The sequence below is a fragment of the Salmo trutta genome, chromosome 29 (genome assembly GCF_901001165.1).
Source record: "Salmo trutta chromosome 29, fSalTru1.1, whole genome shotgun sequence".
NCBI lineage: Eukaryota > Metazoa > Chordata > Actinopteri > Salmoniformes > Salmonidae > Salmo > Salmo trutta.
This window is the reverse complement of record NC_042985.1, coordinates 1,580,818-1,596,272: the sequence shown is the minus strand read 5'-3', so window position 1 is coordinate 1,596,272 and position 15,455 is coordinate 1,580,818. Positions and strand designations below refer to the sequence as shown.

The 15,455-nt window shown below is 43.6% G+C and overlaps 1 protein-coding gene and 1 long non-coding RNA gene across 2 annotated transcripts; both read right to left on the bottom strand.

The window, feature by feature from the left end:
* Positions 1-1,370: 1,370 nt before the first annotated feature.
* On the bottom strand, positions 1,371-15,283 carry LOC115166742 (ras-related protein Rab-11A). The gene is made up of 5 exons (XM_029720502.1): positions 15,107-15,283; positions 14,063-14,258; positions 5,005-5,198; positions 2,371-2,451; positions 1,371-1,674 (listed from the first exon to the last, which is right to left on the bottom strand). The coding sequence occupies exons 1-5, from the start codon at positions 15,144-15,146 to the stop codon at positions 1,538-1,540; spliced, it is 648 nt and encodes a 215-aa protein (XP_029576362.1). The 5' UTR covers positions 15,147-15,283; the 3' UTR covers positions 1,371-1,537.
* LOC115166743 (uncharacterized) lies at positions 10,145-10,628 on the bottom strand. The gene is made up of 2 exons (XR_003870354.1): positions 10,447-10,628; positions 10,145-10,390 (listed from the first exon to the last, which is right to left on the bottom strand). It is a non-coding gene; the product is annotated as an uncharacterized LOC115166743 (long non-coding RNA).
* Positions 15,284-15,455: the final 172 nt, after the last annotated feature.

Here is a 15,455-nt window from a genome sequence, read left to right as displayed (position 1 = left end):
TGACCTGCCAAAGACTGACTGTAAACAAAGTGACAAATACTGTGTCCAAAATGGAACCCTATGGGTCCTGGTCACAAGTAGTGCACTATATATGGTAGGGCATAGGGTTCCATTTGGGACACGTTTAAAAAGTGTTTTTACAAAGCTGTTGTTCCTCTACGTGTTAGGTACTTTGATGCCTGCCATGTCTGTCCATTGGCATGGTTGAAGCCATCCGCAAACAGATCTAATGCACAAGTCTTTACTTAAGCTATTTACAGCAATCAGATCAATTGTCAAACTCCACCTATCGCAATGGACCAGGGAGCATACATTCCATCTAGTACACTGTGCTTAATATATCCACATGTGTGAGAAACCTACCGTTGTCAAACATTACACTGTACTAAAGAGAGAGGAAGGGAGCGAGGCTAACTGATGGGGGGGGGTCGTAGACAGATACACATCAGAGCATTCCCAGTGTGCTTTAAATACATACACATTAGTAGGAAATATCATACAATATCTGAAGAAAAAAATACATTTAAAAAAAGACAGGTAAAAAAAATCAAGGAACACACAAAATGGACGTTAATAAATTGAAGAAAATGAAGAAAAAAAAAAAATCACATGAATATATTAAGACAAGTCTGTGTAAGACATGTCAGCGCATCAACAGTATTAAATCTAAGTGAGAAATATAAATGTCTTCCTGTCTGAAAAGGCTGGGGAACACACTACTCCAGACACTGACTAGGCTTCTCAGATCATGATCAGTAGGGAGGGAGAGGAGGAGGGAGAGAGGAAGAGGGAGTGGAGGAGAGAGGGAGTGGAGGAGAGAGGGAGTGGGGGAGAGAGGGAGTGGGGGAGAGAGGGAGTGGGAGTGGAGGAGAGAGGGCGTAGGGGAGAGGAGGAGGGAGGGGGAGTGGGGGAGAGAGGAAGAGGGCGTGGGGGAGAGAGGAAGAGGGTGTGGGGGAGAGAGGGAGAGGAGGGGAGAGAGGAAGAGGGTCTGGGGGAGAGGAGGAGGGAGAGGGGAGAGGAGGGGAGAATGGAGGAGGGGACTACTCCTATGAGACTGAGTAAGTGGGTGCATCCGGTTTACCGGATGGAGGGGTTAGAGGTGGGGGTACAGAGTATATGAGGGGGTAGAGGTGGGGGTACAGGGTACATAAGGGGTTAGGGGGTAGAGGTGGGGGTACAGGGTATATGAGGGGGTGGAGGTGTGGTACAGGGTATATAAGGGGGTAGAGGTGGGGGTACAGGGTATATGAGGGGGTAGAGGTGGGGGTACAGGGTATATAAGGGGGTAGAGGTGGGGGTACAGGGTATATGAGGGGGTAGAGGTGGGGGTACAGGGTATATGAGGGGTTAGGGGGTAGAGGTGGGGGTACAGGGTATATGAGGGGGTAGAGGTGGGGGTACAGGGTATATGAGGGGGTGGAGGTGTGGTACAGGGTATATAAGGGGGTAGAGGTGGGGGTACAGGGTATATGAGGGGGTAGAGGTGGGGGTACAGGGTATATAAGGGGGTGGAGGTGTAGTGGTAACGTGGACGGGGCTAGATATTCTGACAGCACTGCATCTTTGGTTTGTTCTCAGTGGGCTGCACCTGGATGTTGACCACATTGTTGCTAGGAGACATGTCGCTCTCCTGACGCTCTGACATCTGCTTCTGAGAGACGATACGATAGATTTCTGATGGAGGGGAGAGAGAGAGAAGAGCAGGTCATATCCAGTCTGTCTTGCCAAGATAGCAGATCAAATCAACAGGTGTGACAAAAAAAATGTGACATTCATACACCCTCTCTCGCTCACACACACACACACACACTCTCACACACACACGCTCTCTCTCGCTCACACACACACACTCTCTCGCTCACACACACACTCTCTCTCGCTCACACACACGCGCTCTCTCTCTCTCTCTTACACACGCGCTCTCTCTCTCTCTCTTACACACGCGCTCTCTCTCTCTCTCACACACGCCCTCTCTCGCTCTCTCTCTCACACACACACACACACACACACGCTCTCTCGCTCACACACACGCTCTCGCTCACACACACGCTCTCGCTCACACACACGCTCACTCTCTCACACACGCTCTCTCTCTCTCTCTCACACACGCGCTCTCTCTCTCTCTCTCTCACACACACATACACACACACACACACACGCTCTCTCGCTCACACACACGCTCTCGCTCACACACACGCTCACACACACACGCTCTCTCTCTCTCTCTCTCTCACATACACGCTCTCTCTCTCTCTCTCCCTCTCTCTCTCTCTCACACACACACACACACACACGCTCTCTCTCTCTCTCACACACACACACACACGCTCTCTCGCTCTCGCTCACACACACACTCTCGCTCACACACACCTGTCAGAATGGTCTGGAAAGCCGTTTCAACGTTGGTGGAATCCAGGGCTGACGTCTCAAGGAAAGACAAACCGTTTTTCTCTGAGGGGAAATAAACAACGTAAGAAAATAACTGTACCAGTTATGGAACATTAAAGACTGTACCAGGCTGTACCAGTTATGGAACATTAGAGACTGTACCAGTTATGGAACATTAGGGACTGTACCAGTTATGGAACATTAAAGACTGTACCAGTTATGGAACATTAAAGACTGTACCAGTTATGGAACATTAGAGCCTGTACCAGGCTATACCAGTTATGGAACATTAGAGCCTGTACCAGTTATGGAACATTAGAGACTGTACCAGTTATGGAACATTAGAGACTGTACCAGTTATGGAACATTAGAGACTGTACCAGTTATGGAACATTAGAGACTGTACCAGTTATGGAACATTAGAGACTGTACCAGTTATGGAACATTAGAGACTGTACCAGTTATGGAACATTAGAGACTGTACCAGTTATGGAACATTAGAGACTGTACCAGTTATGGAACATTAGAGACTGTACCAGTTATGGAACATTAGAGACTGTACCAGTTATGGAACATTAGAGACTGTACCAGTTATGGAACATTAGAGACTGTACCAGTTATGGAACATTAGAGACTGTACCAGTTATGGAACATTAAAGACTGTACCAGGCTGTACCAGTTATGGAACATTAGAGACTGTACCAGTTATGGAACATTAGGGACTGTACCAGTTATGGAACATTAGAGACTGTACCAGTTATGGAACATTAGGGACTGTACCAGTTATGGAACATTAGAGCCTGTACCAGGCTGGACCAGTTATGGAACATTAGAGACTGTACCAGTTATGGAACATTAAAGACTGTACCAGTTATGGAACATTAAAGACTGTACCAGGCTGTACCAGTTAGGGAACATTAGGGACTGTACCAGTTATGGAACATTAGAGCCTGTACCAGGCTGGACCAGTTATGGAACATTAGAGACTGTACCAGTTATGGAACATTAAAGACTGTACCAGTTATGGAACATTAAAGACTGTACCAGTTATGGAACATTAAAGACTGTACCAGTTATGGAACATTAGGGACTGTACCAGTTATGGAACATTAGAGCCTGTACCAGGCTGGACCAGTTATGGAACATTAGAGACTGTACCAGTTATGGAACATTAAAGACTGTACCAAGCTGTACCAGTTATGGAACATTAGAGACTGTACCGGTTATGGAACATTAGGGACTGTACCAGTTATGGAACATTAGAGCCTGTACCAGGCTGTACCAGTTATGGAACATTAGAGCCTGTACCAGTTATGGAACATTAGAGCCTGTACCAGTTATGGAACATTAGAGACTTTACCAGGCTGTACCAGTTATGGAACATTAGAGACTGTACCAGTTATGGATCATTAGAGACCGTACCAGGCTGTACCAGTTATGGAACATTAGAGACTGTACCAGTTATGGAACATTAGCGACTGTACCAGTTATGGAACATTAGAGACTGTACCAGTTATGGAACAGAGACTGTACCAGTTATGGAACATTAAAGACTGTACCAGGCTGTACCAGTTATGGAACATTAGAGACTGTACCAGTTATGGAACATTAGGGACTGTACCAGTTATGGAACATTAGAGCCTGTACCAGTTATGGAACATTAGAGACTGTACCAGGCTGTACCAGTTATGGAACATTAGAGACTGTACCAGTTATGGAACATTAGCGACTGTACCAGTTATGGAACATTAGAGACTGTACCAGTTATGGAACATTAGAGACTGTACCAGTTATGGAACATTAGCGACTGTACCAGTTATGGAACATTAGCGACTGTACCAGTTATGGAACATTAGCGACTGTACCAGTTATGGAACATTAGCGACTGTACCAGGCTGTTCCAGTTATGGAACATTAGCGACTGTACCAGTTATGGAACATTAGAGACTGTACCAGGCTGTACCAGTTATGGAACATTAGCGACTGTACCAGTTATGGAACATTAGCGACTGTACCAGTTATGCAACATTAGCGACTGTACCAGTTATGCAACATTAGCGACTGTACCAGTTATGCAACATTAGCGACTGTACCAGTTATGGAACATTAGCGACTGTACCAGTTATGGAACATTAGCGACTGTACCAGTTATGGAACATTAGCAACTGTACCAGTTATGGAACATTAGCGACTGTACCAGTTATGGAACATTAGCGACTGTACCAGTTATGGAACATTAGCGACTGTACCAGTTATGGAACATTAGCGACTGTACCAGTTATGGAACATTAGCGACTGTACCAGTTATGGAACATTAGCGACTGTACCAGGCTGTACCAGTTATGGAACATTAGCGACTGTACCAGTTATGGAACATTAGCGACTGTACCAGTTATGGAACATTAGCGACTGTACCAGTTATGCAACATTAGCGACTGTACCAGGCTGTACCAGTTATGGAACATTCCAAAGGAATGAATGCAACCATAAAAAGTGACATTAAAACATACATTTTTGTGAGACTGCAGCATTAAAAGTGAAGGTAAGTAGAAAACAGAAATGTATGCAGCTTGTTCAGTGTGTGACACTTCTTCAGAACGACGAGGCATCTCTAACCTGCGAACGCCCGAGCCTCGTCGGTGGGCACGGCCCGGAGGTGGCGCAGGTCACTCTTGTTGCCAACCAGCATGATGACGATGTTGGTGTCTGCATGGTCTCTCAGCTCCTTCAACCACCGCTCCACATTTTCATAGGTCAGGTGCTTGGCGATGTCATAGACCAGCAGGGCCCCCACCGCGCCTCTGTAGTACCTGCAACATGACATCATCAACAGTGGACAAAGAGGCATGGTCAATTTTATCAATAAAAGCCAGCGTACCATTATAGCCCTTTTAACAACAGCGCACAATGAGCTTTACAGAACCCCAGACTAGACCCTCAGAACATTACAGAACCCCGGTCTAGACCCCCAATGAGCTTTACAGTACCTTGGGCTACAGTCGTGGCCAAAAGATTTGAGAATGACACAAATATTAATTTTCACAAAGTCTGCTGCCTCAGTTTGTATGATGGCAATTTGCATATACTCCAGAATGTTATGAAGAGTGATCAGATGAATTGCAATTAATTGCAAAGTCCCTCTTTGCCATGCAAATGAACTGAATCCCCAAAAAACATTTCCACTGCATTTCAGCCCTGCCACAAAAGGACCAGCTGACGTCATGTCAGTGATTCTCTCGTTAACACAGGTGTGAATGTTGACGAGGACGAGGCTGGAGATCACTCTGTCACGCTGATTGAGTTCGAATAACAGACTGGAAGCTTCAAAAGGAGGGTGGTGCTTGGAATCATTGTTCTTCCTCTGTCAACCTTGCTTACCTGCAAGGAAACACGTGCCATCATCATTGCTTTGCACAAAAAGGGCTTCACAGGCAAGGATATTGCTGCCAGTAAGATAGCACCTAAATCAACCATTTATCGGATCATCAAGAACTTCAAGGAGAGCAGTTAAATTGTTGTGAAGAAGGCTTCAGGGCGCCCAAGAAAGTCCAGCAAGCGCCAGGACCGTCTCCTAAAGTTGATTCAGCTGCGGGATCGGGGCACCACCAGTACAGAGCTTGCTCAGGAATGGCAGCAGGCAGGTGTGAGTGCATCTGCACGCACGCACAGTGAGGCGAATACTTTTGGAGGATGGCCTGGTGTCAAGCAGGGCAGCAAAAAAGCCACTTCTCTCCAGGAAAAACATCAGGGACAGACTGATATTCTGCAAAAGGTACAGGGATTGGACCGCTGAGGACTGAGTTAAAGTCATTTTCTCTGATGAATCCCCTTTCCAATTGTTTGGGGCATCCGGAAAAAAGCTTGTCCGGAGAAGACAAGGTGAGCGCTACCATCAGTCCTGTGTCATGCCAACAGTAAAGCATCCTGAGACCATTCATGTGTGGGGTTGCTTCTCAGCCAAGGGAGTGGGCTCACTCACAATTTTGCCTAAGAACACAGCCATGAATAAAGAATGGTACCAACACATCCTCCGAGAGCAAGTTCTCCCAACCATCCAGGAACAGTTTGGTGATGAACAATGCCTTTTCCAGCATGATGGAGCACCTTGCCATAAGGCAAAAGTGATAACTAAGTGGTTTGGGGAACAAAACATCGATATTTTGGGTCCATGGCCAGGAAACTCCCCAGACCTTAATCCCATTGAAAACTTGTGGTCAATCCTCAAGAGGCAAGTGGACAAACAAAACCCCACAAATTCTGACAAACTCCAAGCATTGATTATGCAAGAATGGGCTGCCATCAGTCAGGATGTGGCCCAGAAGTTAATTGACAGCATGCCAGGGCGGATTGCAGAGGTCTTGAAAAAGAAGGGTCAACACTGCAAATAATGACTCTTTCCATCAACTTCATGTAATTGTCAATAAAAGCCTTTGACACTAATGAAATGCTTGTAATTATACTTCAGTATTCCATAGTAACATCTGACAAAAATATCTAAAGACACTGAGGCAGCAGACTTTGAAAATTAATATTTGTGTCATTCAACTTTTGGCCACGACTGTAGACCCTCAAAGAGCTTTACAGTACCCCGGTCTAGACTCTCAGAGCTTTACAGTACCCCGGTCTAGACCCTCAATGAGCTTTACAGTACCCTGGTCTAGACTCTCAGAGCTTTACAGTACCCTGGTCTAGACCCTCAATGAGCTTTACAGTACCCTGGTCTAGACTCTCAGAGCTTTACAGTACCCTGGTCTAGACCCTCAATGAGCTTTACAGTACCCCGGTCTAGACCCTCAATGAGCTTTACAGTACCCCGGTCTAGATCCTCAATGAGCTTTACAGTACCCCGGCCTGGGGCGGCAGGGTAGCCTAGTGGTTAGAGCGTTGGACTTGTAACCAAAAGGTTGCAAGTTCAAATCCCCGAGCTGACAAGGTACAAATCTGTTGTTCTCCCCCTGAACAGGCAGTTAACCCACTGTTCCTAGGCTGTCATTTAAAATAAGAATTTGTTCTTAACTGACTTGCGTAGTAAAATACATTTTTTTATAAAAAGACCCACAGAGAGCTTTACAGTACCCCGGTCTAGACCCTCAGAGCTTTACAGTATCCCGATCTAGACCCTCAGAGAGCAAGCAACAGCACAGTGGCTAAGGACACGATAGTACTGTGTCTGACTGAGCTCCTATCCACTAGGACATGATAGTACTGTGTCTGACTGAGGTCCTATCCACTAGGACATGATAGTACTGTGTCTGACTGAACTCCTATCCACTAGGACATGATAGTACTGTGTCTGACTGAACTCCTATCCACTAGGACATGATAGTACTGTGTCTGACTGAACTCCTATCCACTAGGACATGATAGTACTGTGTCTGACTGAGCTCCTATCCACTAGGACATGATAGTACTGTGTCTGACTGAACTCCTATCCACTAGGACACGGTAGTACTGTGTCTGACTGAACTCCTATCCACTAGGACATGATAGTACTGTGGTCTTTGGCTAGGGGGCTGAGTTCGCACACATCACAGGAGTTGAATCAATGTGTATTAACCAATACAGAGAGACAGTAACCTCTGAGCGCTTTCCCATGATACAGGAGGAGGACACTGAAGGAGAAATGACCGTTGGGGATTAGACCTACTATATTCAGAGGTCTGATGTAAAACACCTTCTATCCTCCCTCTCCATTTCTCCAGGAAGCAGTTTGTCCATGAAATCTCTTTCATTATGATCTAAAAGGCAGAACTCTCTCCTCCTCTGAGACGCTTGATACCTTACGTCCCAGACTGTGTTCATACTGACACTGCAATATCCTCCCTGCTTCCACGACAGCACCAAACATACATTGATCACAGGACAGACAGGATTACAGGATACAGTAATGAGTCTCAGTGGGACTACAGGATACAGTAATGAGTCTCAGTGGGACTACAGGATACAGTAATGGGTCTCAGTGGGACTACAGGATACAGTAATGAGTCTTAGTGGGACTACAGGATACAGTAACGAGTCTCAGTGGGACTACAGGATACGGTAATGAGTCTCAGTGGGATTCCAGGATACGGTAATGAGTCTCAGTGGGACTACAGGATACAGTAATGAGTCTCAGTGGGATTCCAGGATACGGTAAAGAGTCTCAGTGGGATTCCAGGATACAGTAATGAGTCTCAGTGGGATTCCAGGATACAGTAATGAGTCTCAGTGGGACTACAGGATACAGTAATGAGTTTCAGTGGGACTACAGGATACAGTAATGAGTCTCAGTGGGACTACAGGATACAGTAATGCGTCTCAGTGGGACTACAGGATACAGTAATGAGTCTCAGTGGGACTACAGGATACAGTAATGAGTCTCAGTGGGATTACAGGATACAGTAATGAGTCTCAGTGGGACTACAGGATACGGTAATGGGTCTCAGTGGGATTACAGGATACGGTAAAGAGTCTCAGTGGGATTCCAGGATACGGTAAAGAGTCTCAGTGGGATTCCAGGATACAGTAATGAGTCTCAGTGGGATTCCAGGATACAGTAATGAGTCTCAGTGGGATTCCAGGATACAGTAATGAGTCTCAGTGGGATTCCAGGATACAGTAATGAGTCTCAGTGGGATTCCAGGATACAGTAATGAGTCTCAGTGGGATTCCAGTAGAACACAATGGTCTTAGCTACTTTTACATGGTGAAAGGAACTCTCAATTATGAGCTCAATTGCAACTATAAAAAAATAAAAAATAAATTGATATGGCTTTGAGATACGGAGGGCGTGAAATGCACATTGGCCATTGTGAGTGCATAGGCCATATTGGACGGTAGGCTACAATTGCAATGTTTTGTTGCTTTTTTACATGAAACATAGTGTTAAATTAATACATGGCTACTATGATTGGTTGTTATCTTCAGAGTTAGTGATCTAGCTAAAGGTGTTTTGAGTTTCCACTTCCTCAGGTGGTGAATTAGCCCCAAATAAATCCTCCTATGATATTAGAACACAGAGATACAGGTAATTTCATCTCTATTGAACCCCCCCAAAAAACTCAGAAAATTCTAGAGCCCTATTTTAACAGTCAGATATAACAATAGCATAATGGTTGACCCAAAATCCATGACAATCACCGGATTAGATAGCACATTAAAATATTTTGAATCAAAACATCAGAAGATGATGATGAAATAACGTATTAAAAAATATATATATATTTTTATTTAACTAGGCAAGTCAGTTAAGAACAAATTCTTAGTTGCCACGACGGCGTACCCCGGCCAAACCCGGGAGATACTGGGCCAATTGTGTGCCTCGATCCTATGGGACTCCCAATCACGGCCGGATGTGATACAGTCTGGATTTAAACCAGGTTGTCTGTAGTGACGCCTCCAGCACTGAGATGCAGTGTCTTAGACCGCTGAGCCACTCGGGAGCTACTACTTCAGTAGCATCTTCAGTAGACCATTACACTTTATAAGATAAGATTTATAAAGATGATAGGCTGTGGTCTTATGAAGTTAGCCTAACTCATTTTCTCTAAACCAAAATGGGCTGATGCCAACAACTGAAAAACGTATTGGCACCAGAGCCACCAGGGTAAAATGTTTGTCTAGAGCCCTGCTGCAAGGGAATGTCCTCCGTATGGAGATGTTGTAATATTGTAGTGGATAAAGATGAGAGGTATGTTTGGCGCGACCAAATGCAGACTAGTGCGCAACTCGCTATTCAGGTAGGATGCAATTTTGGGATTTTTTTGTTATTTATTTAGTATTTGTAAAAACTTTGTTTTATCATCATCGTTAGTCTATTTATTATTTATTATTTCTTTCTTCAAATATGAAAAACGTGTTTTGTTTCATTCTGTTGAGACATTTTCATTGGCTAATTAAGTTTGATCTGTCTTTTTTAATTGAGTGCTCTGTATTTAGTTTAAGATAGGCCTACAAAAATAGACAAATCAATAGCCTATTGCTGTCATTTGTTGGTAATTGCTACAATATTGCCTGTTCAAAACTTTTGTGAAGGTTAAAACCAGTACTTTTGATATTACCCTAATAAAGTTTCGAAACGTTTTGTGAAGGTTAAAACCAGTACTTTTGATATTACCCTAATAAAGTTTAGAAACGTTTTGTGAAGGTTAAAACCAGTACTTTTGATATTACCCTAATAAAGTTTAGAAACGTTTTGTGAAGGTTAAAACCAGTACTTTTGATATTACCCTAATAAAGTTTAGAAACATTTTGTGAAGGTTTAAACCAGTACTTTTGATATTACCCTAATAAAGTTTAGAAAAACGTTTTGTGAAGGTTTAGTTTGGTGTTGTAATTAGCCTACTACACTGCAGAACCTATGATATGAAGCCGGTGAACACAGGCGCTCCAACTGACTCCGACAGCTGTTTTAGGCCTACCAGAGTTACTCCTATAAATCTAACAATATAATGCTTATCTTTATTAAAAAATATAGATATTCTAATTGGAAATGAATGAATGAGACTCCTTCTGTACACCTGTATCTGTATAGCAGACACAGTAGCCTATCTGAGAAGTATAAAGACATTAATGAATTAGCCTCCATCTGTACACCTGTATCTGTATAGCAGACACAGTAGCCTATCTGAGAAGTATAAAGAAATTAATGTTGGTGTCGTAGCATGCTGCCGGCATATCTCCCACTCTGGGGCTCAGCTCCTCATCATTCATTCATTCATTCATTCATACAGTGAGGGAAAAAAGTATTTGATCCCCTGCTGATTTTGAACGTGTGCCCACTGACAAAGAAATGATCAGTCTATAATTTTAATGGTAAGTTTATTTGAACAGTGAGAGACAGAATAACAACAAAAAAATCCAGAAAAACGCATGTCAAAAATGTTATAAATTGATTTGCATTTTAATGAGGGAAATAAGTATTTGACCCACTCTCAATCAGAAAGATTTCAGGCTCCCAGGTGTCTTTTATACAGGTAACGAGCTGAGATTAGGAGCACACTCTTAAAGGGAGTGCTCCTAATCTCAGCTTGTTACCTGTATAAAAGACATCTGTCCACAGAAGCAATCAATCAATCATATTCCAAACTCTCCACCATGGCCAAGACCAAAGAGCTCTCCAAGGATGTCAGGGACAAGATTGTAGACCTACACAAGGCTGGAATGGGCTACAAGACCATCGCCAAGCAGCTTGGTGAGAAGATGACAACAGTTGGTGCGATTATTCGCAAATGGAAGAAACACAAAAGAACTGTAAATCTCCCTCGGCCTGGGGCTCCATGCAAGATCTCACCTCGTGGAGTTGAAATGATCATGAGAACGGTGAGGAATCAGCCCAGAACTACACGGGAGGATCTTGTCAATGATCTCAAGGCAGCTGGGACCATAGTCACCAAGAAAACAATTGGTAACACACTACGCCGCGAAGGACTGAAATCCTGCAGCGCCCGCAAGGTCCCCCTGCTCAAGAAAGCACATATACATGCCCGTCTGAAGTTTGCCAATGAACATCTGAATGATTCAGAGGACAACTGGGTGAAAGTGTTGTGGTCAGATGAGACCAAAACGGAGCTCTTTGGCATCAACTCAACTCGCCGTGTTTGGAGGAGGAGGAATGCTGCCTATGACCCCAAGAACACCATCCCCACCGTCAAACATGGAGGTGGAAACATTATGCTTTGGGGGTGTTTTTCTGCTAAGGGGACAGGACAACTTCAGCGCATCAAAGGGACGATGGACGGGGCCGTGTACCGTCAAATCTTGGGTGAGAACCTCCTTCCCTCAGCCAGGGCATTGAAAATGGGTCGTGGATGGGTCTTTTCGAGCATGACAATGACCCAAAACACACAGCCAAGGCAACAAAGGAGTGGCTCAAGAAGAAGCACATGAAGGTCCTGGAGTGGCCTAGCCAGTCTCCAGACCTTAATCCCATAGAAAATCTGTGGAGGGAGAGGAAGGTTCGAGTTGCCAAACGTCAGCCTCGAAACCTTAATGACTTGGAGAAGATCTGCAAAGAGGAGTGGGACAAAATCCCTCCTGATATGTGTGCAAACCTGGTGGCCAACTACAAGAAACATCTGACCTCTGTGATTGCCAACAAGGGTTTTGCCACCAAGTACTAAGTCATGTTTTGCAGAGGGGTCAAATACTTATTTCCCTCATTAAAATGCAAATCAATTTATAACATTTTTGACATGCATTTTTCTGGATTTTTTGTTGTTGTTATTCTGTCTCTCACTGTTCAAATAAACCTACCATTAAAATTATAGACTGATCATTTCATTGTCAGTGGGCAAACATACAAAATCAGCAGGGGATCAAATACTTTTTTCCCTCACTGTATATACAGTGCCTTCAGAAGGTATTCATACCCATTGACTTATTCCACATTTTTTTGGGTTACAAAATTGATTAAATTTATGTTTTTTTCTCACCCATCTACACACAATACCCCAATAATGACAAAGTGAAAACATGCTTGTAGACATTTTTGCAAATGTATTGAAAATGAAATACAGAAATCTCTAATTTCCATAAGTATTTACACCCCTGAGTACGTTAGAATCATCTTTGGCCTAATGCAATGTCCTGATGCAATGTCCTGATGCAATGTCCTGATGCAATGCCCTGATGCAATGCCCTGATGCAATGCCCTGATGCAATGCCCTGATGCAATGCCCTGATGCAATGCCCTGATGCAATGCCCTGATGCAATGCCCTGATGCAATGGCCTAATGCAATGGCCTAATGCAATGGCCTAATGCAATGGCCTAATGCAATGGCCTAATGCCTTCAGTGCTCAAATCTCAGACAGCTGAACTGTGAAATGGACAATTATTGTTTTAGGAAAGTAAAAACCAATAAAACAATAGGCTATGAGGTTTTGCATATGCTACACATCGAAACACAAGGAATAGTGTTTTGTAATTAGTTATAGGCTGTTTTAAAGGACATGTAAATGGGGCTCATTTGGCCAACATCCCTCGTTTATTGATGGCGCTGGCTGCGTTGGTGGACGGCCTAATGGGTTACGCACCCCAATGCAGACGGTCCTTTGTAGCTCAGTTGGTAGAGCATGGTGCTTGCAATGCCAGGGTCGTGGGTTCGATTCCCAGGACCACCCATAAGTAAAATGTAAATGGTATATATTACATGACTAAGTGGGTCTGATAAATGGAATATATTACATGACTAAGTGGCATCATCTAAATGGAATATATTACACGACTAAGTGGCGTCTGCTAAATGGCATATATTACATGACTAAGTGGCATCTGCTAAATGGAATATATTACATGATAGTAAGTGGAGTCTGCTAAATGGAATATATTACATGATAGTAAGTGGAGTCTGCTAAATGGAATATATTACATGATAGTAAGTGGAGTCTGCTAAATGGAATATATTACATGATAGTAAGTGGAGTCTGCTAAATGGAATATATTACATGATAGTAAGTGGAGTCTGCTAAATGGAATATATTACATATGGAAGACCGGTAAATTTCTCAACGGTTCAATAACTAAAATTCTTCCCGGTCACTTGTCCAGTGCCAAATCTTCCTATTGTAAACTCTGGTACAGATGTAGGATCAGCTTCCCTTCCCCAATCCTAACATTAACCAGTAGTGGGGAAAAATGCTAAACTGACCCCAGATCAGTATCTACGGGGCAACTTTACCCTACAGCATACTCACGCTGAGGTGATAGCCCGGTAGCGCTCCTGTCCTGCCGTGTCCCAGATCTGAGCCTTCACCGTTTTCCCATCCACCTGGATACTGCGGGTGGCAAACTCCACCCCGATGGTGCTCTTACTCTCCAGGTTAAACTCATTCCGGGTGAAACGAGAGAGCAGGTTGCTCTTGCCCACACCCGAGTCTCCTATCAGAACCACTGGAACACAAAATTAATGGGTGATGGATTCAATTCAATAAAATCTTTTTTGACCCCAAAGGTCAGGGCTGGATTACACACACTTCAATTTCTCTCTGCTTCAAGGGCCCCGAGGGCTTCAACCCATGTAAGATCCTGCATAAATCAGGGCCTGCCAAAAGGTCAATGTGTAGCAATTACATGGGGATATGACATAGTTACATCACGTGTAGCCACATAGACAAGATTCCATCACATAAAATATCTGACCACCACCATTCACTTGTGCAGTGACACCGTCAAACATCCACAGTGGTGTGTAGCTAACGTTAATTCTTAGTCTATGCTTTTTATGTTAAATCAACTTGAAATAGGAAACAACAAAACAGATTGCCACAACACATCTGTGAAATTTAGTTTAAACAGCACAGAAAAAAAACAGGAAAGGGAGATTATAACATCACATTATTTATCTACGGATGAATGTAGTTAGAAAATAACCAATGTTCGTTGCATGTAGCTAAGCTAACCAGCTGGCTAGCTAATCTAGCTACCTCGGGAAACACCCCGACCTCACTTAATCATACAAAAGTCAGCATTGTTTAGAAACAGCTGCTAACGTACTTACGTTAGGCGTTTGGGTAGCTAACGTTGCAATACAACTGCTTCACAATTTATGTTTATAATTTATCATCAATATGTAGTTTTCGTTTATAAAACAAATACTATGTCAGAGCTATTCACACACCTATATCATACTTCACAGACACAAATGAAAAGGTTTGACTGTTAACGTTAGCTGAACAGCTGCCAAGCTAACGTTAGCTACCTAGCTAGCTTTGATATCGAGAATCATGCTGTAATGTTACCTTTAAACAGATAATCGTATTCATCATCTCTGGTTCCCATTTTCTAAAAGATAAATATGAGTATTTCGTTTGTATAAGCTGTTTAAAATGCGACGATTTAGCAAATAGATTTTGAAACACTCAGCTAGCTAACAGCGACGGGTCTGTTTTCAGACTGACACTTCCGGGATTTTGTGACGTTGGCTAGCCAGGGGAGGGGAAGCAAGCCCCAACAAAAAAAGCAAACCGACGGCCAACATTCCTTTCTACGATATGAATTGCAGGCACTTCAAATAAAAATGCACCAGTAAAGTAGTACTCCGCCACAGAAAATAACCGCTACGGTGCAGCGGTACTCTTGTTACATAGA

What these genes read in the sequence shown, in the direction of transcription:
- LOC115166742 (XM_029720502.1), bottom strand. Translation starts at nt 15,146, where the DNA reads ATGGGAACCAGAGATGATGAATACGATTATCTGTTTAAAG. An exon ending in ATACGATTATCTGTTTAAAG is followed by an intron (nt 14,259 to 15,106) that starts GTAACATTACAG and finishes TTTGTGTTCCAG; the next exon opens with TGGTTCTGATAGGAGACTCG. An exon ending in TACCGGGCTATCACCTCAGC is followed by an intron (nt 5,199 to 14,062) that starts GTGAGTATGCTG and finishes GTCATGTTGCAG; the next exon opens with GTACTACAGAGGCGCGGTGG.